The 26,123-nt window shown below is 43.4% G+C and overlaps 1 protein-coding gene and 1 non-coding gene across 2 annotated transcripts in view; both read right to left on the reverse strand.

Annotated features, from left to right (window-relative positions):
• The window catches only part of Ccdc39 (coiled-coil domain containing 39), a 36,751-nt gene extending 16,750 nt beyond the window's left edge, over positions 1-20,001 (reverse strand). The window contains exons 1-9 of the mRNA XM_055625892.1: positions 19,851-20,001; positions 13,033-13,152; positions 11,048-11,194; positions 10,028-10,186; positions 8,977-9,069; positions 8,755-8,883; positions 6,035-6,226; positions 1,577-1,680; positions 647-779 (exon numbers count right to left, since the gene is read on the reverse strand). Coding sequence (XP_055481867.1) covers positions 647-779; positions 1,577-1,680; positions 6,035-6,226; positions 8,755-8,883; positions 8,977-9,069; positions 10,028-10,186; positions 11,048-11,194; positions 13,033-13,152; positions 19,851-19,940 — 1,167 coding nt within the window. The 5' untranslated portion in view covers positions 19,941-20,001. The remainder of the gene's footprint in view (positions 1-646; positions 780-1,576; positions 1,681-6,034; positions 6,227-8,754; positions 8,884-8,976; positions 9,070-10,027; positions 10,187-11,047; positions 11,195-13,032; positions 13,153-19,850) is intronic.
• A 2,793-nt stretch (positions 20,002-22,794) lies between these two features.
• Positions 22,795-22,923, reverse strand: LOC129690559 (small nucleolar RNA SNORA70). Its single transcript, XR_008722312.1, has one exon. It is a non-coding gene; the product is annotated as a small nucleolar RNA SNORA70 (small nucleolar RNA).
• Between the last annotated feature and the right edge of the window lie 3,200 nt (positions 22,924-26,123).

Here is a 26,123-nt window from a genome sequence, read left to right on the forward strand (position 1 = left end):
GGAGAGGATAGGAGCTCCACAAGGACCAAATATATCTGGGCACAGGGGTCTTTTCTGAGACTGTTTCTCCAACCAAGAACCATGTATGGATATAACCTAGAACCTCTGCTCAGATGTAGCCCATGGTAGCTCAGTATCCAAGTGGGTTTCCCTAGTAAGGGGAACAGGGACTATTTCTGACATGAACTCAATGGCAGGATCTTTGACCTCCCCACCTCCCAAGGGAGGAGCAGCCCTGCTAGGCCACAGAGGAGGGCTTTGCAGCCAGTCCTGAAGATACCTGATAAAACAGGGTCAGATGAAAGGGGAAGATGTCCTCCCCTATCAGTGGAGTTGGAAAGGGGCAGGGAGGAGATGAGGGAAGGAGGGTGGGATTGGGAGGGAATGAGGGAGCGGGATACAGCTGGGACACAAAGTTAATGAAATGTAACTCAAAAAAATTAAATTAAAAAATGTGTGCCTCAGCACACTGAGCAAACATAGGTAGGGGAACATGGGCACAATAAAAACTTAAAAGGAACTACAAGGGCATACTGAGGGCTCACCTTAGAGGAAGTGCTCCTAAGACTCCACGGTCCTCTGATCCTAAGCATGAATTACTTCACTCAATTTGAAAACTGCTATACTTCTGTAAAACAAACCTTACCTTCACACTTTTCTCCTCCTCCTTCAGCATGCTTTCCATGCTGGTAGCTTTCTCTTCAACAGATATGGTCTTCTCCGTTATCTTCTTTAATTTTTCCTTTACAACCTCATTGTGATGTTTAAGTTTTTGTAATCTAAATAGGGGTTTTAAGGAAATACAGAAAACATGCTTTAAAGAGTATGGGGGGGGGAGGTTGCTTCTTTCCCTGCAAATATTTTCATTACCATCATGTACCTGGTATAAAACTATAAAACTATTGCTCTGAGCCTCTCTGATTAAAAAAATAAAATAAAATTCTGGAGCTTGATAATGGAGCAAATGAGGTGGGGTGGAGCTCTGTGGGCTGGGGTGGGATTCACTGAGATGGGGTGGAGCTCAGTGGGCTGGAGAGACACTGAGTGGTAAAATGTTCACCTAACATACATTCAAGGCCCTAGGTTTCATTCCTAGTGCAATAATAATAATAATAATAATAATAATAATAATAATAATAATAACAACAACAACAACAACAATGTTAACAGTTACAATCTTGCATGTATTTACAGAGATAATTCGGTTTTTTTTTTCATTTTTTTATTAATTACAGTTTGTTCACTTTGTATCCCAGCTGTAGCCCCCTCTCCCACCCCCCCCAATCCCAACCTCCCTCCCTCTTTATCTCCTATGCTCCTCCCCAAGTCCAATGACAGGGGAGGTCCTCCTCCCCTTCCATCTGACCCTAGCCTATCAGGTCTCATCAGGACTGGCTTCTTTGTCTTCCTCTGTGGCCTGGTAAGGCTGCTCCCCCCTCAGGTGGAGGTGATCAAAGAGCAGGCCACTGAGTTCTTGTCAGAAACAGTGCTACAGAGATCATTGTAACCACAATTTTCTAAATATAGATCATAAACATATTTAATATTTGCATGCATTTATATGGGCTTTTCTTACTTTGCTGCTTCATCGTGGATATCCTTCTTGACTCTGGAAATGTTTTTCCTCACAGCTTCTAAGTCACTGGATGTTCTATTCAGAGTGGTTTTTAAAGTATCCAGCTGTTTATCAGTAGACAGAAAAAAAATTACACTTTCACATTCAATAAAATTATTTCATTCCTGAGAAACTTTGTTCTTCCTACTTTAAGTCCTAACCTTACAGCATCCATAAAAATAGCAACTTTGTGTGATTAACACACACCTGTAGATCTTCTTGGTTCCCACATCAAATTTTAAATGACTTTGTTTCCTAACATGAGAAGATGATATAGCCATATATCAGTTGAAAGAACATGTGAAAGTATGTAGTTCCTAGGACTGCTCTGGGCATGGCACATGACGCTGGCTCGATGGTTCTCAGCCTTCCTGGTGCTTTAATGCAGCTCCTCGTGTTGTGGTGATTCCCAGCCATGAAATTATTTCTGTTGCCACTTCATAACTGTGATTTTGCAAGTGTTATGAATGATAATGTAAATATCTGATATACGGGATATCTGATATGTGACCCCCGTGACAGGGTCATTGGAACCCCAAAGGTGTCGTGACCCACAGTTTGAGAACCAGTTCTCTAGATAACGTACTATGAATAGACAACCTGACAAATGTAGCTGATATGGAAAACCTCAAGAATCAACCCATCCTCTCCTCACTGCACTCACTCTCCAGTGACACACAGCTCACACCCCTCCTCCAGTGACACACAGCTCACACCCCTCCTCCAGTGACACACAGCTCACACCTGTTCTCCAGTGACACACAGCTCACACCCCTCCTCCTGTGACACACAGCTCACACCCCTCCTCCTGTGACACACATCTCACACCCCTCCTCCTGTGACACACAGCTCACACTTACCGTCCAGTGACACAGCTCACACCCACCCTACAGCAGCACACTTCATATGCATCCTATGGTTACATTTCCCACCACCCTCCACACCTTTGACTGTTACTCTAGATTGCTCCAAGCAGAAAATGTAAGCTATATGCAGGGGAGGCGTCACCAGGCCATGGGTAACAGTAGCTCAGTAACTAGCTTTCTGAGGAACTCCACGCTGACATCCACGGTAAGTTCTCCTTCTCGCCAGCAGTGAATAAGAATTCCACCGTCACAGAAAAACGTAAAACAACCCTAACGTGCACAAGAGACTCCAAAAATAAGTGAATAAACATCCTAGAGAAATCTCGAGCAAGAAAAATGGAACTTCGGTAATTACACTTCCTACTTTCCAGCTATAGCAATCAGAACAGCGTGATACCGGCCCCCAGATGGACACGTGGACCAGCAGAACAGAGCAGAGGGCAGAACCAAAGCCAAACATGTGCATACATCAGCTGACTTCCCACAAATTGCCAACAGTGAAAGTCAGCCCCTCCAGAAACAGCTCTGGAGAAACTGGACACCTACATTCAAGATAATGACATGCATTACTTAATAGAAATGATAAGTAACCGTACGTTATTTCTCTTGGGTGGTAGATAGAATCAACTCAGCATGGACCAAAGCCTCGCTGTGAGATCTGCTACTTTTGGGTTGCTAGGAAAAAGACAGAAGAGCTCTGTGGCAAAAGCACAGGCCATACAAGCAAGGTGAAGAAGCAGGACTCCCAAAGTCACACTCCTCTGCACAGCTCAGAACACCCACACGATGCACAGGCAACCTGCAGAACACTTCCAAACCACAGAGCTCATAAAGGGTTCACCTGCAAAATATACAAGCCACCCATGCTGCCCAACAGAAGTAAAAGCATAACAATTTAAAATGGGCAAAGGTGCCCAACAGGCATTTTCTGAAGAGAGTATCAGTAGGCAACAGCTATATGAAGACAATCAGCACCACTGAGTCTCAGTGAGCACAGCTCTCCATCACCACCTCCAGTTAGAGCTGGGGCTGTGAGCTGCATTTGTCACACAAAGGCAGTGGTGGTCAGCACAAAAATAAAAAAACAAAACAGTGTGGAAGTTTTTCCACATACAGGAGACCTAGATGGGGAGGGGAGGAGAGAGAAAGAGAAAGGGATGGCAAAGGGTGTGTATGAGTGTGAGTGGGTGGGTGTGGGTGTGAGTGTGTGCCTCTTCTGGGCAACATAGTGGAGCTGGCCCAGGGGCATGAAAGCAAGAGAGTTGATCCTGCCTCCTGGCCTTGGCCGCAGAGGATGGTCTAGTTGGCGCAGTGCTAGAGAACATACCCTGGTGATGAGAGCAGGGAAAGCCAGCCATCCTACCATCTCAGCTACCACCCAGATCCAGGGCTCTGAGTCGGCCCACCCCAAAATCTGTATCATCTGTGAATGGCTGACATGAAAGGGACCGTCCTGCTGCTCTAAACCTGCAGGATCTCCATGACACAGGAAAACCAGAGGCATCCTGGTGAGGATCCAATATTGATGGCGTACAGAAGCCAGAGATCTCAAACCAGACCAACCACTCATTGCGATAAATACTTGCAAGTGAAGACGTGTGGACAGAGGGATGTACTGTGTGACACAGTGAAATATTATGGCTTCTGCAATGGGATGTTTTCTATGCTTAGGGCTTTTTGTTTGTTTCTTTTTGTGGGTTTTGTTTGGGGAGGGTTGCAAGGGTGAGGGGCAGATATGAGGGGACAGGGAGAAGAGTGGGACTGGGATGCATGATGTGAAACTCACAAGGAATCAATAAAAATGTAAACCAAAACAAAACAAAAAAAGTGTGAAAGTCCCTCAGTATACTAAAATCTGAACTACCGTATGTTCTAGAAAACCCGCTCCCATACACAGATGCAACCTATGTTAAAGAAATATCTAGACTCCACATGCCTTGTAATATTTCTCATAATAGTCAGGATAGGCAAACATCCTAGGTGTTCCTAGACAGATGAACAGACGAAGAAAATGCAATGTTAGCTTGTGAGGGTGGGCATAGAATAGAATATTATTCAGCCCCTAAAAAAGAAATTCTGCCACTTGCAATACCAGTGACAAACCCTGTGTGTATGCTAAATAAACCGACAGATTTATTTAGCATAATAAAAGGACAGATACCATGCTAAAAATGGAAGTAGCTTCAGTATCCAACAACTGATGAGGGAATTATGATGCATAGCCGCGTGATAGGATAGTATTCCACACAGAGAAGATGAGGTTCTCAAAGAAACAGCATGCTACATGATTGCATCGAACACTTAGAGTTCCTACTACATGGGTCTAATATAAGAGATACAGATCTGGACAACCTAGAGGAACAGGAAGATCAGCAATGCCAGGTGTCAGGATGGGAGAAGGGATAATGAACAGTGACCAATGACCTAGAGCTTTGTTGGGGGGGGGGGCACTATAGTTAGATAGTAGGAGCTATTCTCATAACTACACAGATGTCCTGAAAGCCACTCACTTGAAATCTGTGAGGGATGGGCAGGGCTCTGGGAACTACATCCCAGTGAGTGATGAGCTGAGGAACGACTGTGTCTTTGCATTTGCCTGCCATGGTTAAAGCTCTACAGCTCTCAGCACAAAGCGGAAATTGCTTTCTTTAGAACCTTACGCAATTATCTCTTTGGACAGCAAAACTATCAGAGATGAAAGTACAACATACTGTGTAATAAAATGATTTCTAGCATTCAGCTTTTGGCCTAAGTAGTGGTAGCGTTGGATAACAGAGCCTCAGAACAGAAACATTAGGAGGGTTCTTTTATTGCTAGGAACAGGATCATTAAATTTGCACTCTGCAATAGCCTAGTTGTTACGGGAGCCTGTAAAAGAAGCTGAGGACAGGAGTCATGCTCTCTCTGTGTCAAGGCCATGCATCAGCAATCCTGTGGCCACACTCAAATATTGTCCTTTAACAAAGTGGAAAACAGCTTCAGAATCACTGGCAGAAGCTGACAATGATGTCACACATGTCTGGAAAGGCACCCTTCCATTCCACCATCCCTCAGAACGCTGCGGGAATACTCCTCCTCAGCCATGCCCAGAGAAGTTCTCCTGATCCTGGCCTCATGACCTCAAAGATGCTAGATCTGGAAGGAGAGCTGGCAATGCCTAGCACGTGTCCCTGCATAGGACGTGAGGTTTAAGGCATTCCCTATGGCCTTGCCATCCAAGGTTCAAGCAAAGTACACCAAAGTCCCATTATAAAGGGGACTTTGGCGGTCAGTGGACTGTGGCGGTCCATCCCCATTACATGGGAGGCAGAGATAAGCAGATCTCTGAATTTCTGGCCAGCTTGGTCTATATAGCAAATTTCAGGCCAGCTGGACCCTGCATAGAGTATATTCATCAAAATAGAAAGAAAAGGAAGAAAAAAGAAACACACACACAAACACAGAAAAAAAAAAATTAGGAAAAAAAGCCAGCAGGCCACTCTCTAATCAAATAGACCTTTGCCATGGACTGAGCAATCTACTCTGAATGCAGGACAGGGTTTAGGTGACACACCTCATCCTTGAGCTGACTTCTGCTGGCTTCATTTCGCTGGTATTCGAGCCTGCACTTTAACACTTTACGCTCGGAAGCAGCGATTCTTCTCTCATATTCCGCATTGTTCCCAACCTCATTCTCCAGAAACTTGATCTTCTCCTTTACCAGGGTTTCTTTTTCTCTTGCTTCCTGTTTTATCCTTGATAATTTCTAAGGATTGAAACAAATGCATCCATGTAACTATTTCTAATACGTACCAACTAAAATAAAAGGAAATTTAGTTTTCAATTTTAATAATCAATACTTATGTTTTTTTGTTTTTTTGTTTTTTTTTAAAAAGTCTTTAAAATGTTTTGTGCTGTTATTAGGAGTGTTTTATTGCTGTTTTGGCACAGGGTGTCACTGTGGCCTTGGGTGGCCTGGAACTCTCTGTGAAGACCAGGAGCCCTCTACCCAGACACCCCAGCTCATCTATTCATATGAGGACCAGGTTTGTCCTCCTCCCCTGTGACCTGACAGGGAAGTCCCATCAGGGGAAGTGATCAAAAGCCAGCAGCATAGTCCATGTCAGACATGACCCCCACTCCCCTAACTAGTGGGCCCACGTGAAGCGGGAGATGCCCATTGGGGTTATCTTCTTGCGGTCTGTGCATTGTAGTATATCTATCCTGTACTATAGGACTAAAATCCACTTATAAGTGAGTATATACCATGTGTGTCTTTCTGGGTCACTGATACCTCACACAGGATAATCTTTTCTAGTTCCATCCATTTGCCTGCAAATTTCATGATTTTCTTGTTTTTAATGGCTGGTAGCACTCCATTGTGTAAATGTACCAGTTTCTTTATTCATTCTTCAGTTGAGGGTGTTTGTTTGTTTGTTTGTTTATTGAGACAGGGTTTCTCTGTGTAGCCTTGGCTGTCCTGGACTCGCTTTGTAGACCAGGCTGGCCTCAAACTCACAGAGATCTGCCTGCCTCTACCTCCCAGAATGCTGGGGTTACAGGCATAAGGCACCTCGCCTGCCAACTAACTGATTTTTAAGGTAGCGTTTTTATACGTTCTCCTTAAAAATTAACATTTTCTTAAAATGTAGCGTTATATGTCGCTATTGTGCTGGTATAACCAAAAGACTGTCAGAATCTCCTAAGCCTAAATGTTTCAGAAGCTCACTTGAAAGCCTTCTTCACCCTGGCTATTCAGCCACTTAGGCAGATAATTTCATACTCATTCATGTTTCTTAACAGTGCTCCTTATTTGTTTGTTTGTTCATTCATTCATTTGTTCGTCCATTCATCCATAGGATTTCTCTCTATGTAACATTACTAGCTGTCCTGGAACTCTCTCTCTCTCTGTAGACCAGGCTGGCCTCGAACTCACAGAGATCTGTCTGCCTCTGTCTCCCGAGTGCTGGAATTAAAGGTATGCACTACCACTTCCTGGCAACAGTGATATTTATGATTAAGTAGTACACATGTTGTTTTGGCAGCAAGATATAAACTGGAGAAAGGGCGAAGGATCAGAGAGAAGATTAACCTGAATAGTCATAGGCTATAAGCAAATGCTGACCATAACTGCCATCTTGGACCTGTTTGGCTTACATAAGGTAACAAACAGGACTTAAAGTCTGAAAGTTACAGGAAGTAAAGAGCTAGACACTGACATCAGCCTCCAGAATGATGGGTGAGCAGGATGCAATATTTAACTGCAGTCATTTTGTAGAAATGACCCGTGATTCCAATAGATCTTCAGAGGAGAGACTGGCCTCAACCTTCAAGGGCTGTTGCTATTAAAACCAGAATGGTTCTCTATCATTTTTCTCAGGGAGGGATGGCTCTTCTCTCAATAAAACAAATATGCCCGCTGGATCTCAGAAGTCTAAACTGCCAGTCAGCTCGCTGCCTCTTCACGGGGTGCATGAGGAGCGGGGTTAACACTTCTCCCTGCTGCGTTTTCTCCCTCGGTTTCTTCTTTTCAAGCTCAGCCCTCCTGATCTCCCAACTGTGTCTGATATTGCATTCTTTAATGATTTCCCCAAACTTTCTCCTAAAGGCCCTGGAAAAGGAGATCCCAGGCCAGAATTACTACCACACCACCCCAACTCCCTTTGAGCATTCAGTCATCACTGGTGCTGTGGCACGGTGCTGTGGATCTTGCTGGCAGCCAAGGCTTCTCTTCTGTCCCTGTTTCCTTGCCCGCATTGTCTGCCACAGCCATTTCCACACACCTAGAATGTGGTGCCAAAGAGCAACATGGGAAATCCAAGTTACGACAGACAACCACGGGCCAGAACACTGGAAGTCTCAGTCTTCGAGGAGAATAACACTATAAACAAATGACCTCCATAGAGTCCCATTGCGAAATGCTCGACAGAGCTTGAAAACACATTTTCCAGAACCATTAAATGTTGCTGAAAAGTGACTTTCAAGCAACAGTATGATATACATTTTATTGTGTTGTGGTGGCGGCTTGTTAGTTGTGTTTGTTTTTGTTTTATTTTGATTTGATTTGATTTGATTTGATTTGATTTGAGTCAGGGTTTCTCTGTGTAGCCCTGGCTGTCCTGGAACTAAGTAGCCCAGGCTAGCCTCGAACTCACGGAGATCTGCCTGCCTCTGCCTTCCGAGTGCTGAGATTAAAAGCATGCACCACCACACCTGGCTATGACGTACATTTAAAATCGATGTGCTAAACAGGAGACAACAGCACTCAGCCTTGCAGGGGCTGAGCTAGCTCACCAGCGCGCAGTTATCTATCTCCTGATCCCGCCTCTGCATCTGCTCAATGGTGTTCTCCCACTGTCTGATGAGCTCCTGTCGTTCTAGGTGAATCTTCCGGAAGTCCTGTGATGCTTTATCCAGTTCTAACTGCCAAACAGATAGATTACACTTCCATTAATCTAAATGTTTTTGCAAATATCACCTCGGAAGTTAGGAAGTAAAAAAAATCTCTAGACCAACCTGTGCACTTAGCGTCTCCATGAGCTCATTGTCTAGAACCTTCCTCTTCTCGTTACAGTCCATGGTCAGCCTTTCTAACTGCAGGGTCAGTGCCTGAGGTGGTGACATGGAAAATATTTATAACTGGCATGGTATTTCCATTTTAAAACTGGTATATAGCATATCTAGCATTCTGTATCATTACATCTTATGTAAACACTATCTAAACAATATAAAATAATATGTATTTTCCTTACTGTCTATTCCCAAAGAGTTAATCTACTCTTCATATATACCCCCATGAAAATGCATTTGTTTCTAAGATGGCTTTTTGTTTGGTTGGTTGGTGTTTTGTTTTTCAAAACAGGGTTTCTCTGTGTAGCCTTGGCTGTCCTGGACTTGCTTTGTAGACCAGGCTGGCCTCAATAGAGATCCACCTACCTCTGTCTCCCCAAGTACTAGGACTAAAGGTGTGGGCCATAACACACAGCTAAAGATGGCTTTTAATGCAAATTAGGAGAAAAAAAGACAAATATATCCTGCTATTTTAAAATATTTAAAATAATGCACTTGGTATTTAATCTTCTACAGAATAGCATGTTTGTGACACTAACTTCATTATCACATGCAGAAGAATTTCTAAGTGGATTTTACACAATGTTACAATAACTTATCAACTGCAATATTATCTCAAATCAGTAGAACTTACATAAAATATTCAAATTAAATGTCAAGCAAAGTATCCAAAATTAACTAATAGTTCTAGTATGGCTAGAACTTTCTCCCCTAAAATGCTTTGAAAAATCCTCTGAAGTCATAACCCAGGTTTCCAGCGGGGCCTATGGCTTCCAAGGATCTGCAAAGCAGAGGCAGCCCAGCCGCACGGTGCAGGGTTGACTGCGGTCATTTTTCTAGAGAAAGAAAACTTGATTTCAACAGCTTCTTAGAGGAGACCCTGGACCCAAACCCCTCAAGGACAGTTGCCTTTAAAATCAGTAACTACAACTTCATGTTTTAAAAGTTGACTAGAAAAAAAAAAAAAAAGCAGTTCTAGCAATTTCTAACGTCTCACCCTGATTTTGTTATCATCTTGCTTCGCATACTTCTCAAGGGTAAGGGAGTCATTGTCTTTGTGGACAGACTCCTCTAACCAGGCCTCCAGTGCTTGCTGGTCCCAATTCATCTGACATTTCAAGCCATCCAGCTTTTGGGTAGTTTTAAATATGCCATTCTGATTTCCAAGGAAAGGGAGAAAACAGATGATGACAAAACATTATTTATTATGCAAACTAAAATAAAATATAACATTATACTTCCAAACAAATGAAGAAACCCAATCCCTGCTTTCCACATGTTCGTGACATAGTATGGTTTATTCTATCACTACTGTGTTCGTATTTTAATTCATCAGTTGTAAAACAGAGCTGATCAGACAAGGTCAAGAACAGTTGGTTAAGTCAAAGTTCTTGTAAAAAAGCCTTAGGGCAGTTCTCTCATAGAGAACTCATTAGATCCTCCACCAAAACCACCCCAAATATGCGAGTATGTGGACTAGTTAAAATAGCTTGCTTGACTGCAAGCAAGCCACTACAGGGTGTTCCTCCGTGGCTCCTGCCTCTGCTCTTGCTTGAGTTCGTGCCCAGACTTCTCTCTCAGAGATCAAGAGATATCAGGACATGTAAACCAAATAAACCCTCTTCCCAAGTTGCTTGTGGCCAGTGTTTTATCACAGGGGCAGAGAAGCTAACCAAGACAGGTCCCAAGGTTAACAGATGATTACAAAAGGTCAAATGTTAGGAGAACTTTAAAACCAAAAGTGACGTCTGCTAAGGGTGTTGCCTGCACCGCTAGGCAGGGCCCCTGCCCCAGGCGGGGATGCCGGACTCCTTCCCCGGAGGAAATAGTAGTAACAAGCAGTGAAAAAATAATTAAGAGGAGGGATGTGATATTTCATCATTTCACTCAAAGCACAGCTGTGTCTTTTCATTGTTAATGGAAAAAAACAAAACAAAAAGCACGTAAATAAATCACAGAGGAAAGGCTGGCTCTCCTTGGGGAAGGCAAGCCCTGGATTCCAGCAAGTCACACCCACTTCCTTATCACTCCTGCGCTCCCGGATGGTCTCCATTTCCTTCTCCAGATGTTGCATCTCCTCCTTGACCCGTGCCAGTTCTCTTTCAGCAATGGCCTTAAAATGTTCTTCACTTTCGATTTCATTCTCCCGTGCTTTGTAAAGAGACTGAAGAATAATACACGAGATAGAAGTACTTTTCATTTCTATACTATAAAATATAATACGCCACTACACAAAACAGCCCTGACCCAATTGTTTAGATTAAGTATCATTAACTCCACCAGGTAGAATCTCACCCCCCCCCCTTCAATGTTAGCCTGTGGGTCCTCTGCAGTGTGGCTTACCATCCATGAGGAGGTTAGCCACGTCCTTCACAGAAGACTACTGTCAGGAGGTCAGATATTATATGGCAGAAACTAAAGAAAGGAAACTGATAATGCTATAACTCATTCCTTACCGAAAAGTAAGAGATACTGGTTATTAGTAATTGAGAAAAGGATGTTTATATTGAGTTCATCACATACCCTACTTAACAGAGACAAGTTCAAGATAGTTATTTACATACCAAGGGCGCACATCTCTTAGAACGTGTTAGTACAGAGTCACATCTTTGTAGTTAGCTCTGTTTATTAAAAGGCTGTTTTCTGGCAAGAGAGCCCTTCAGGGATGTGTTCTCAATATTCATTTTACAGTAACAAAGCTGCAAACCCTGGGGGAGGCTTACTGACTTTGGTCTCTACAATCCAGGTTTCCTGGTAATAAGATGTTCTCTTAGAGACTATCTGTCCCTCCAATCCTAAGTCAGTAGCTCAGTGAGGAGTGGAGGACAAATGATTTCTCAATTATTCATCAAATCTTAAGGAATCTTAAGTATTGTTTAGAAAATTAATTAAATGTAAAACTTTTAATAGGGTTTATAATAAAATCCAATAAGGTGAGCAATTACCTTTATTGAATAGAAATTGTTCATAAAGCATGGCTTTGTTCATTTTAATGTAAGTAGTTCTCAAGAAGACACACTTAGTAATATTTTGAGTTGGAAATTGGAAAGTTCCCAGGCTGCTGTGTGCTGGGGTCTGGGCTCCTGTGGAGTCCAGTCACTCTGGACTCAGTCACTCTGTTTTAACGGACTAGCGTTGCTTCTATTTTGTTTTCGTATTTTATTTATGTGACTGGGCACATGACTACATGTCTCATGCATGGGGCTGCTTATGGAGGCCATTGCCCGGAGAGCTGGGGAGCTGGAGTTACAAGCCACGCTGCAAAGATTTCAGCACGAGTGCTGGGGACTGAACACAGGTCCTCTGGGAGATCAGCAACCATTCTCAGGATCTGAGCCATCTCTCTACTCCCAGTGTTGGCATGTCTAAAGTGAATTTTGCCTTCCCCCGTCATCTGAAAAGTCTCCCAAACGGAAGAACATCAGATATTACCATTAACATTTCAATTCCTAGAACCCACTGTACTGCCACGCGTGTGTAATCAAAGTACCTGGGAGTCTTGTATGGGAAGAGCACAAGTTTGAGACCAGCTATATAGCAAGATGATGTCTCGAAAAAAGTCCACTTCTTGACCAATACTAAAATACCAGGAAAAACCACAAGGGTTCCAGGAGACTGAAGATAAGCCTCTACCCAAAGTGAACCACAAGTCCATTCTGAACAGTTAACCTGCAGAAGGAAGCTCTGCTGGGCACACATCAGCTATGTTTGTCTACAGTTGTCACTCTGCATTGGCCCCAGTGTGCCCTTCTTGTGCTGGACTGCCAGTTAACACTAGATGAGAGTTTGAGGGTGGTTTCTCCTTAAATGAGACTTTGCTGACAATTGATAAGACTAGTTAAGTTTCTTAAAACGTTCTTTCTGTCTATGCCGGTTTCAAAGCTATGTTCATAATAAAGTTATTATATGGGTTTCCTGTTCTGTCTCTAACAAAATCGAAGATGGCATGCAATGCCCAATGGCTACACACAATACTATCAACATGGGCCAGTATTTCTGTACCTGAGTAAATAAAAATTCCTGATTAACATTCTTAAGGTGAGAAGACATCGAATTAATTCGATCTTCGTAGTCCCGAAGCTGATCTTGTAAGTTTGATTTTTCCTTCTGTAGTTTTGACAACTGTAAGTAATAAATGCCATGATTAAAAATCAAACTAAATATTCATTTGCTTTGTATCATATTCAGTTTGTGATACTAGAGACCTGATGCCTTAAACCACAGAAATGTATCTGTCACAATTCTGAAGGCTAAGAGTTGCAAGATTTCTGGTGAGACCATTTGCCTACTTTGCAAACAAATATCTTCTTGCTGTATCCAGACATAACAAAGATATTATCTCTCACTTTTCTCTCCTTATAAGGACACTAATATAATTTGTGATAGTGCCACCTTTGGGGTAGTTTGAATGAGAATGACCCCCACAGACTCATATATTTGAATACCTGGTCCTTAGTTAGTAGAACTGTTTAGGAAGGATTAGGAGGTGTGGCCTCGGAGGAGGTGTGTTGCTGGGGGTGGGCCTGAGGTTTTAAAAGACTCATGTCATTTCTAGTGCGCTCTCTGCCTCCTGCTTATATTCTGAGCTTGAGTTTTTGAGATTTGAGACTGTGATTCTTGCTGCCATTGACTATAACCCATATAAAACCTCTAACCTGCTAATCTTCTTCAATAAGTTTCCTTGATCGTGGTGTTTTATCACGGCAACAGAAAATTAATTAGTGTAAACATCCCAGTGGAGATCCTATCTCCCAAACATTATCTCACTGGGCATTAGGACCTCAAATTAAGAGATTTGGAAGGACACAAACATCCAGTATGTGATGTCTGGCTTCTTTACATTTCCACAAGAACAGCTGAAAAGATCGACTGGTCTTTTAAATATCAACAATGCTGCCATCTAAGGATTATTTTGGGGACATCAGTACTATAGCTTGTGTGACAGGATCTCCCCTCAGACCACAGTGTCAACAGCACTGCGTACCGGGGTGCACTTCTCGTGTAGCAGGGTTAATTCCCTGTAGGGCAAAAGCAAAACTCTATTCCATGCCTACTCTGTGGGCTGTCATATCATCTTAGCTTTCTATCTCTATGATAAACTCCTTGACCAAAAGCAACTGAAGAGGAAATGGTTTACTTCATCTTTCACTTCCAAACAACAGTATATCATGGACGAACCTGGCGTAGGAATGCAAGCAGGGAAAGTTACTTGGAGGCAGGAACTGAAGCAGGGGCCATGGAGGAGTGCCGCTCACTGGCTTGCTCTTCATAGGTTGCTTAGCCTGCTTCTTATCCAACCCAGGACCACCAGCCCAGGGATGGCATGACTCACAGTGGCCCTCCTGCATCAATCATTAGTCAGGAAAATGCCCCAAAGGCTTGACTACAGGCCAAGCTTATGGAGATATTTTCTCAGTCGAAGTTCCCACCTCTCAGATGATGCTAGCTTGTGTTGACGGCAGGGGTGGGGGGAGGGGAGGGGACTAGCCAGCACACTTGGTAAATATGATCAAGAAAGCAAAGGGGCCAGTAAATGTTTGCTCTGCATACACACAAGCCAGGCATGGTGACATGCTCACAGAGATGGGAGGATTACTTAGATTCTTAGCCTAATCTGGGAGCTCCAGGTCCCAATAACAGACCACATGTACAGTATTCACCCACACCCACCACCACACAGCCCAAACGCGTGCCCCAGAAGAAAGAAGAATGATGCAAAGGAAGTTGGGTGGAACTGCAGAACAAGAGGCCTCAGTTCAAACACTGATGACACAGCCAGCAGGATCACTCTCCCAAATGCCCCTTCTACACTCATAAAGGTAAGACTGTCTGAGAGCTCAGGAAGCAGTGTGTGTGCACAGTTCTGGGCTACAGTCCCCTCAGCTAGGGCACCTCCCTTCCATTAAAACACAGAAGAAAGTTTTAGAACTTTTACCTAGTGAAGAAAAAGAATACTAATTTATTTCTTTGTTTCTTACACTTTACTAAAGCTACAAATTAGCATTATTAGACCTTAATACCCCTGTATTCCCCTCAGAGTTTTACAGGCTTCTGCTTGCACTGGCTGTTGCATTAGCTTTTGTTCTTAGCTTTAATACCATCTTTTGTTTACTTTAATATTATTTTCAATGTTTGTTTACTTTTCTATTTTATGTGCACTGGTGTTTTGTCTGCATCTACGTCTGCTCGCTGTGCACATGCCTCATGCCTGCAGAGGCCAGAAAAGGTCATCTGACACCCAGAATTGGAGTTACAGATTGTGTGAGCCACCGTGAGAGTGCTGGAAATCAAACCTGGGTACCCTAGAAGACTAGGCAGTGCTTTTAACTGCTGACCCATCCCTCCAGTCCCCCAATGTTATTTTTAAATTCATTTTGACTTACTGATTTAATTATGAAGGTTTGTACAGCTACACACACAGCTGGATACAAAGAAGACCCCTTGAATTATTTTCTAAAGGCTGTTTCTAGTTCAAGTTCTTGTTGATATAAAGTCTAACCCAGGATGTGTTTAGAGAATGATGCTTCAGTATATAAGATAAAGGATGACTTGAATTTTTTTTTTTTTTTGAAATTGCCTTTGTAAATTCTGTTGACTTTCTATTAGGGATAATGGTTTATAATTCTGTTTTAGCTATTATTTCTGTTTTATCTAACTTCTGTTGGTCTACTGTCAGAGAGTATGAGCTTTAAGATTTCTATTTCTATGGTATTTTAGGGACAGTAATGGCAAATGACACAACAAAAATATTGCCATTGTAACCATTTTGATATTATGGTTCCACAGCATTAAATGCACTCACATTATTTTACCACCACCATCCTTTCCCACCACATTTTCAAGTTCCCATTTTGAATAATGAGCTCTTTAAACACAAACTCCCACTTCCTGGTCCCAGGAAATCACCATTCTGCTCCCTATACCTGTACATCTGACTGTTCTAAGTCACTCATTAAAAAAAAAAAAAAAATGTGCCATGGTCTCTGTCCAGCTGTGTGTTATTCATTTCAAGAGCATGATGCCTTCTTGGCTTATCATTCACTTTCAGCATCAGGATCTTTTATTGGGGAGGGGGTATCACATTACTCATTTTTAGCATTTTTATGGATATCTTTCTACGACATGTGCCAAGGGATGCATTCTCTCTACATTTTATACTTTATTGTATTGTTCAAGTTCTCTGTGCCTTTAACTTTGTCTATTCCACTTGTTTAATTCTGAGGAGGGCATTTATTGAAGTCTCTCACCACAGCATTAATTTGCCAGTGATGCTTGCACTAGAATTGGTCCTGCTTTGATGAGCTGGTTGCTGTATTGTTAGTTGCGATGGCTTCATGTCTTTCATATGAGTCACCAGAGATGCCCTAATCACTGCATAAGGCCTCCAGAAGGAACCCTCTTTCTCTCCAATGAGAGCATAATGATTATCACTTGATAAGCCCTCACTGGGGTTTCCAAACTTTATCGATTCTTTCATAAATACAAAAGGATATACAGCAGATACTTGTTGAGAAATACAGCAACACATGAGATATCAAAACAAACAAACAAGATCTCAGAGGAAACATAATGCGGAACTTAAAACCAAGAACTAAATACACATGGGGACATTTACAGAGATAGGTTGGAAACACGATTAACCCCTGCAAGACCATGGTTGCCATGAAAAGCAACAAGCAAAAAACTTGAATATACAGTTCATCACTATTGTTGCCAGAACAAAGCAAACAACATGAAGCTAAAACTACAAATGCTTCCAGAGATGCTATTGTAACTTGTAAGAGAATAGAAAGTCCAGGAATGTATTATTTGCGAGTACCACTAGAGAATAACACAGCAATACATTCCAATTTAGGGGAAAATCAAGTCACAGGATAGGAGCCTACCACAGAGGGCCTCTGAAAGACTCTACCTAGCAGTGTATATGAAAAAAGGGGAAGTTAGTAAGACCTGGAGAGGACAAGAGCACCACAAGGACCAAATATATCTGGGTACAGGGGCCTTTCATGAGACTGTTTCTCCAACCAAGGACCATGTATAGATATAACCTAGAACCCCTGCTCGGATATAGCCCATGGTAGCTCAGTTCCAAATGGATTCTCTAATAAGGGAAACAGGGAATATTTCTGACATGAACTTAAAAGCGAGGTCTTCGACCCTCCCCCAAGGGAGAAGCAGCCTTGCTAGGCCACAGAAGAGGATATTGCAATCAGTCCAGAAGAGACTTGATAAGCTAGAGTCAGATGGAAGGGGAGGAGGTCCTCCCCTATTAGTGGATTTGGAAAGGGGCAGGGAGGAGATGAGGAAGGGATGGTAGGATTGGGAGGGAATGAGGGAGGGAGCTACGGCTGGGACACAAAGTAAATAACCTGTGATTAATATAAAAAACAAACAAATAAATAAATAACAAATTAGGGAAAAATAATTTCCAAATTATCAAATGGAAAGGTAAATATAGTCACTCTGAGATCATAGTGCTATATTACACCCTGTTTGGGAATGTGAGCCAGGGTCTCTTAAAAAAAAAAAAATCTGAGCAAAACAAGTTAAAGGGGGAAATACTTGCTTGAGCGGTCTTGAGAGGCATCGGTCCCTCGTTGCTTGGACCTATCATGTTTGGGAATGTGGAGTGAAGTGAAGTCACTCCTTTCATCGCAACTGGAAATGAGCAAGGAAAGACCTGGGAGCCAGGAATCTGCTTCCTCCATTTAGTCCCCACCTCCTAGGCACCCATCAATCAGCAAGTCATCAATAGGTTTATCTACTGATAAAGTTACTCCTCATGATCCACCTCTCTGCTGAGGATCAAGCCCTCAACACATCAGCCTTTTGAGGGGATACCTCACATTCAAACCCCAGCATGGAGGCACAAGACAGACTCTCATCAAAAAGAATCACTAAGACAAGAGAGGTGGTTTAGGAACTGGAACCTCAGCCTAGCAGAAGAATCAGGGGAATCCCCAAGTCAAGTGTGCATAGCAAGGCCTGTGGGGAGATTAATCCCTACTGGAATCTTCAGAGCTCCAGATGAGGGTCAGTGCAAGGGAGGAAGTGATGGAGAGCCTTAAGCCTCTGCTTTGGGTTCTAAGCAAGGATGCAGACAGCTGAAAGCACAGCACTGCATGACCTTCCTGAAATAACCAGAACGAACCCCAACCAGCAAGATAAATTCAGGAAGCATAAACTAAGTAGAATCAGCCACAGAGAGGACCGCTGTCAAGTTAAATATGAATCAAAATGACACTGGACTACACAGAAATACAACAAACAGATAATCTAAAACTAATAAAAACCACATTTTATTCTATTTGAATATCTTAAACTTACAAAGTTGCTTTGATAATGCCAGACTTTTGCTTTTTGTTTGTTGGTTGGTGGTTTGGCTTGGCTTTGGTTCAGTTTAAAACAGGAGCTCACTATATGACCCTGGTTGGCCTTGAACTCACAGAAGTCCACTGCCTCTGCCTTCCCAGTACTTAGTTTAAAGGCACCATGCCCAGCTAATGTCAGTTTTAGTTGGACTTTGATTTTCTTTCCACTGCTGTATAGGCTTTTGTTTTGCTTTGTTTTGTTCTGTTTTTTGTTTTGTTTCTTTGTGTGTGTGTTTGTTTTTTTGTTTTTTTTTTTTTAAGCAGCTAGCATAGGTAATACAAAGTCCCATGAGACAAATATGGCAGCCATACTAAAAAGCAACACAGTGAGTCCTGTCTGTGGTGCCTTGCAGGAACACTAAATTGAAAGGAGATTGTCTCCATTGATGTCTAGTTTGACAAAGACATACATCAGGTGGGCAGGCACGCTCTAAACCTACAGCTGGCAGCTATGACTCCTGATCTTTTGCCCGGCCTAATGTTGACAGTCTCTACGGGAAAATGCCCAATCCTAAATGCCCAGACGAGGAATCAGAGCAGAGCACTCTGCTTTCCATACCTTTCAGCAGATCCACTAAGGGGGGGGGGGGTCATTCTCATTATTCACAGGGCGGAAAAGGTTCTCTTCTACTTTGCCAACTTGCACACACCCTTGGTTCTGGGGACCTCTTCCCCACACCGCAATACCAATTCGTGGGACTTTGGGCTGGCTGCTAATGCTGTGTGAGCTTTGCGGAGCGGGTTGCAGATCTTTAACATGAGGCTTAAACTGCATGTATTCTAGTTGGTGCAAGCTTGTCTTAACGATGTGAAGTATTTCAACAGACACTGACACCTTCATCCTCACTCTGAAACTCCACAGTGCATACTTCACTGAAATGTTCCCCCTTGAAAGCGACCCGAGGCACTTTAAACACCACAGAAAGGCTAATGCTCACGAGAATGTGTGTTGCGTGTGCGCGTGCACGGATGGCGGTTACTGGGCAAACACCCAACAATGCATTTGCAACCCTTAATTGGATCGGGAAAGCCTGCTAGCTGGCACCTGAAACAGCTGGAGGAGTGAGATTCGGGTTTTACGACACTGAACAGAAACTGTTGTTTCCTTAAAACTTTCAAGTGTGTACTGTTTGGAGCAGCAGGGGAGGCGGGGAGGACGGGCTTCAGACCTAAGGCATGAGGTCAAGACACAAGGGGCGCAGATGAGCTGGGCAGCGTGGCACCTGGACGCGGGACTTGTCGGTCTTCCCTGCCCCCCGCCCCGCCCCGCCCCGATTCCCACTGGATACCCACCTGGTCCTGCATCCTTTGCTCAGTCTCACCTGGTCATCCATACTAGCACTGGTCCTCATCTGGCTGTCCTGGCGGAGCTCAACCAGTCCGTCGACCGTTCCTCAACCGCTCCTCTCCTGTCCGTCCGTTCCCTAACTCCCACCCGGTTCTCCTCACCTGGTCCTCCAGCATCTTGTTCTCCTGATTGGCCACGGGGATGGCGAACCCATCTTCCCACTGCAGCTCTGACAGGAACTCGCTGCTCATAGCGCACGGAGTCGAAGGGAGCCGAGCTAAGCTCCCCAAACCGCTCGCTGGAGCTCGCAGCCAGGAGTCTGCAGAGCCTACCTGATTGTTTTCCGCGGCCCTGGCAACAGCCAGGCGCCCTTAGTTACCAAACAGGAAGTACTCAGGCTGGTAGGCGGAACTTCCTTTAAGAATTCACCGGTTCTTCTTGAAGCCCGTAGAGAACTTGCTTGCTTGACACTGTGAGGCTCAGCTTTCCTTGTAAGGATATGGTCACGCCTAAAACTTCCAGAAGGTGTAAATCTGGGTGCTCGGTTGCTCCAGAGGACCACAAAGTTGGGGAAGGGGAAGACAGGGTTTCCGAGGTGCCGGGATGGTGGACTACAGGGTTTCAGAGTGGAGGACCTCAAAATTGCAAGGGACTCTGATACCCAAAGGAACTTCGAATTTATTATTGAGCCATATACGAGGGATCATGGTCTGGGAACACGGATCCTGGCTGCCCCAAGTAGCGTGTTCTAGCATGGAAACTGTTTCATGACATTTCCGTAATTGCAGAATAGAAATCAAGGCTTTTTTTTTTTTTTTTTTAATGAGAACATCATCAGGGACCGCATAGCACAGTTGGGAAGTCAGTGCTATAGGTTTCAGATGCTATCTGATGACATTCTTAGCTTATGGGTTGGTGGAAGCTAGAGTATTACCTGGTAAAATGGGCAATGAATGGCTATTAAGGAGACTACAGATAGCCCAAGATAATTTGGGTCTGGGTTTCCAACTCCACAGCATCGAAGTTCTGATCAAGTCAGTCATGTACAGGATGCCTGGATCGAAGCGCACCCAAAAGGCCGCTGACAAAGACAATACACCAGCTCCTTTCCCGATGCCATTTGCTGAGTTGTGTGTGTTCCACAGACTGCTTTGAGAGTAAACCGAGAAGGATGCTGTGCACTGGTGTTTGAAAAGTTCATTCACTTCTTAAATTCTTTCTGGTTGGTAGGATCTTTGCCAGTTGCAATCCAAGCCCAATTGCAGCAACTCAGGCACCCAACCATTCCAGCAATACGGCTCCAGCGCTCACTCTTGCCATTGCCCTGTGGCCTCTCTAGACCCATCTCTTACAGCTTCTGGTGACAAGGGCTAAAGGCAGTGATTGCAGCATCTTAATTATCCACAACAACAGTGGATAAAAGGCAGCTAGCTCTAGGACACCTGGCACTATTATCCCGACAACCTCTAGTTCTGCAAAGGGAGCAGCTTAAAGATTAGCGGTCCTATGCAGAGCGAAGATACACCAGAAGTCTCCAACTTCCTCCCTCCTCACCATAAGCTCTCCTACCACAGATTCAGACACAACCACCTGTGTGAGGGCTTCTGACACTTGTTGGTCTATAGCTGAGACAGGGGATTACACAGAGTGGGCTTTCCTTCCTTCCTTCCTTCCTTCCTTCCTTCCTTCCTTCCTTCCTTCTCTACCTCCCTCCTTTTTTCTTTCCTTTCTTCCTTCCTTTCTTTCTTTTTCTTTCTTTCTTTTTCTTTTAATCCATAGTAAATCCTACATAGGTCTAGTTTGTGTAGGTAGTGTATACACAAATATTCATTGTATTTAAAGACTAGTGACAGTTATCTGTAACAGACAGTGCAGCCCAGCCATGGAACACCTTACTGACTGTGCAGGTCTGTCTTTTGTTGGACTCTTTCAGGGCCTGTAAGTAGCTCTCTGGGTCTTTTGTGCAATGGTAATCCCAGTGTCAGAACTTAAAGCACTCTAGTCTTTGCTGTACAATGTCGTGGCCATTTGCTGCCATTCTAGTTATCAGCTTATTTCTGTCAATTCCATGCTGGGATCTGGAGACAAAAGTTAACAAAATGTTTTGTTCATTTTTACCAGCTCTACAAGGAAAGACCAGGCAAACAAACAACTTACCAGACACTAAACTATTTATAAACATTTAGTGTTTAGTCTTAATTATATCTATATTATAAATGTGTGCGTGTGGGCATGTATATACATATATAATTTTGTATTTTGTGTTTCCACAGATCAATGATACAGGGAAAAGTATACTGAAATTCTGGCTTTTGAAACGTTTTCAGAGCAGGGGATATATCCAAGACTTCTCCTATGTTAGATAATCCTCTACGACTGAGCTACAATTTCCCCACCAGGAAATTGCCTTTGATGATGGATAGCACCACAGTAATTTTCAGCTTAGCTAATACTATTACTTTGCTAAATTTAGTTTTATATTTTCTTCCTTTGTTAATATTTTTTGGAATTTCATACAACGTATTTTGATCTTATTCACCCACGACTCCATTTCTTCTTACTGTTATTTAAGATGGGACCTTACCATGGCTTGAACTCACAGTGATCCTGTCTCAGCCTCCAAGTAGTGGGATTATAGGTGTGCACAACCATGCCTGGCCAGTGGTATGGCTTTCGACCCTTAAGTAACTTGTTTGAACTCTACTTGTTTATTCTGGATGAGTGCATGCTTTGTTAGTGAGCACGATTCCAGAGGCTGTACTCCAGAAGCCTCCAGAATGCAGAGACCAGCACTGAGGATCTGCTTGACTTCACAGACAGTTGGGAGAGCTGTTTCCCAGCCACCACGTCTTCAAGTTCATCTTCACTCACTTCTTCTAATCCTCACTCTTTTGAGATGGAAATCTTTGGGGTATGGCAGCCAGGGATTTGAGCATGGCACTGTGCACAGGGTCAGCCACGTCTTTATTCTGCATCTTGGTAATGGTGGATATGGTAAACTGGCCAGTGTCAACCCTACTTATATCTGGGGCTACAAAAAAAACACGCTGTACAAGTAGACTGCATTCTGGGGACAGCATGGTATCAGAAACATGAGCATCCCTTGGAAAGCTCTACGATCCCTAAGGATAGCTCATGAAGCAACAGGTTGGTACACCACCAAGAATGCTGCTATCTGCAGCCACAGTCCACCAGACCCCCCGGAAGGAGCTTGGTCACAAGGCCTCACAACTTGAGAGGCCTAGTTAATTGACTTCAGGTTGAATGAGTGAGTTCATTTATGAGTGAGAATCATTACCTTCGAATGTAATTTTGTTTCTCATAGATTCAATCCACTACTAAATTTGCCAGCTTTATCTTCAAAATATGGTCATCATTTGACCAGCCCCTGTTGTTTCTCAGCTGTTATAGCATCAGAAAGTTCCTTGTATCACCACTCACTTATTTAAAGTCTCTCCTTTCATGTAAACACCATGTTGACCTTCGTCACTGTTAGCTATGTTTCCGTAATGGAAAGTACCTGAGATAGTCAACTTAAGAAGAGGGAAGGTTTATGTTGGCTCATGATAAGAAATTACATCCTACATTTGATAAATCCTGTTACTTTGGGGCCTGGGGAAGGCAGTACATCGTTGGGATTGCCTGGTGGAAGCAACTATTCTCCTCATTGCAGCTAGGAAGGGGAAGAAAGAAAAATAAGAGTGGCCAAGACCCATTGAGTAAGGCAAGCATAGGGAATGGCTTAGCAACCTGACTCCACTTGGCCTGGGCACTGTGTAACTTTGTTCTGACAAGGCACTGGGGAACCAAGCACCTCATGTGCTATGTTCACACACTCTTCCCTGAAAAATGTTCCTAGCCACCTGTTAGAATGCAGGATATCCATCTGCACTGAGCTGTGTGTACCTTTATCTGAGAATAAGTTCTCCTCTCCTTACTGGCCACCAAACTTAGATGGTTTCCATACACACAGGTTCCTAACACATCTAGGGGTGAGGGTAGGAGGGCAGGCCTGACATAAACTGGTTTGGAGTGTCTACGTACAATAAGGCAAACTCTGTCCTCTAAGTGAGATTTGAAGGAGAATCTCCTATTTACCATCTATTCCTATGCATAATTGGGCATGCCAATGACTAAAATTATGCCTCATGGGAAGAAACGTGAACACTGAGCAAGGGCTTACATCATCCAAGCCTATCAATTAAAATACCCAATTACACCCCTAGACACTGAACCTTTTCTTGAACCCCATAAAATGTAGCCAAAAGCAATAATCAGCCTTGAGTACCCTCATTCATGTGGCCCACTGTCAGCCTTGACAATCTATCTAACCTGAACTGTCACCTTGCTTCGAGTCAAGTCACCTTGCTGAAACTCTGGCTTTGTATCAACTTTTTTAATGGCTAAGAAACTGGAAAAAGCTGGCCCAGACCCATTCACTGCTAACATGTTTAGCAAGCCAGCCAGGAATTGAGAAAACACATTCTTTCCTGTCTTAGTGCACATTTCCTCACAGCTTTCATTTTTTTTTCCATTTTGATGCCTGTGTTCTAGTGAACTTTGTCAGTGAGCTGTTGGCCCTTTTAATTGTGCCATGTCAGTTCATGGGAATTGTTTTTACCTTTATGTGTTAGTTTATACCCTGAGAAGGAACTGTGTGACAAAAATGTATGACCCTTTCATTAATGCCTTAAGACAAACTATGTGCTTTTCTTGACATATTATAATGAGAACTTTGGTGTCTTAAAAAAAAAAAAAGCAGTTATGTTGTGTATACGTGTTTTTATCTTAATCCCAGGTGTGGTACATGGAGCTGCTTCAGATTGTCCACAGCGGCAGACTATTGCCTCGTGAGTTCTCTTGCAGGTGTGTGACTCTTCCATCTGAAGATAGTTTAATTTTGGGGACTCTAGAGCCAGAGCCCAGAGAGGAACGGAGGCACTCCAAAGAAGAAGAAGGTGTGGCTGTTCCTCTTGCTAGTTCCTGCTCCTGCTGCTGCTGTTGCTGGTTTGTCTAGTGGTTGAGAGAAAAGAGACAAGAAGTTGGAGATGATATCCTGATGAGATGAAGAGTAGATTTCTCCCAAGAAACTCAATGCCCCTAATCAGCAGGAAGTAATCTAAATAAGAACTCAACTCCCCCTCTCCCTCCTAACCTTCTTCCTCTCCTATCTGGTGTTGAAGTGCTGGAAGGGATTGGGGTTGAGAAAGGTGATAGATGTAAGAACCCAAATATTTTTTTTTAAATACACCTACAACATAGGCCTAATTTTAAGATACATGTATATGTGTGATGTGTGTGAGTACCCATTCATATATGAGGTGGCATGCACGCGGAGGCCAGAGAACAACGTTCAGAGGTCGGGTCTCTCTTCACTATGGGATCCAGGGATCAAACTCATGTTGTAAAGTTTGCACCGCAAGAGCGTTTGCTCTCTGTGCTGTCTTGCCAGTGTAGAAATGATCTTTTTTCTTAAAAAAAAAAAAATAGTTTGTTTCTTGAGTCAAAGCCTCTCTATTATGTGCTCAGCTGTCCTGGAACTCATTATGTACACCAGGCTGGTCCCAGGCTTACAGAGATCTACCTGCCTCCACTGGAATTAAAGGTGTGGGGGGTAGGGGTGAGGGTGTGATCTACAGAGGTCAAAGGCAACTTTCAGAAGTTGGTTCTTTTTTCCCCTAAGATAGGTCCTAGGGATGGAACTCAGGTCATCAGGCTCAGCAACAGGCACCTTTTAACCACTGAGATATCTTGGCCAGCCAATAACTTGTCTGTTGAATAAGAATGGCCTCCATGGGCTCAGGTATTTGAAATGGAACTCTTTGATAGGAGTAGACGGACTAGGTGTGGCCTTTTGGAGGAAGTGTGTCATTGGGGATGGTCTCGGAAGTTTTCAAAAGCCCATACCCAACCAAGCATCTCACTCTCTTCCACTCAGCCTATGGTCAGGATGTAGCTCTCAGCTACTGCCCTAGCACCATGTGTGTCGCCACGCTCCTGCCATGATTATAATGTGTTGAATCCTAGAAACTGTAAGCAAGCCCCCAGTTAAATGCTTTCTTGGTCATGTTGTCTCTTCACAGCAATAGAACATTGAGACATTGTCTTTAAGTGGGGGAGTCCCAAGGACTTTTGATGAAGTTACATTGGAGGTGGAGGATAATTTAAGAGCTGACACTTTTATTTTATTGTCTTACCACACAGAAATGTACATTGCTCCATTTATTCAGAGCTTCTTTTCTATAGTTCTTAATTTAGTTGACCTGAGTAAACTGAGAGAATTTATCCACAGCAGAATTGGAGAAACACTCCGAGCTTGCCTAAGTAAAGCATGTCTACAGAATGACATATTAGCCAATGTGTGCCCCAGGGCAGTGCAGCCTGTTACAGCAGGATTGAAGATGAAGTAGATGCCAGTGTGAGAATGCCACAAG

Source organism: Psammomys obesus, unplaced genomic scaffold (genome assembly GCF_907164565.1).
Source record: "Psammomys obesus unplaced genomic scaffold, mPsaObe1.curated_primary_1811, whole genome shotgun sequence".
Taxonomy (NCBI): domain Eukaryota; kingdom Metazoa; phylum Chordata; class Mammalia; order Rodentia; family Muridae; genus Psammomys; species Psammomys obesus.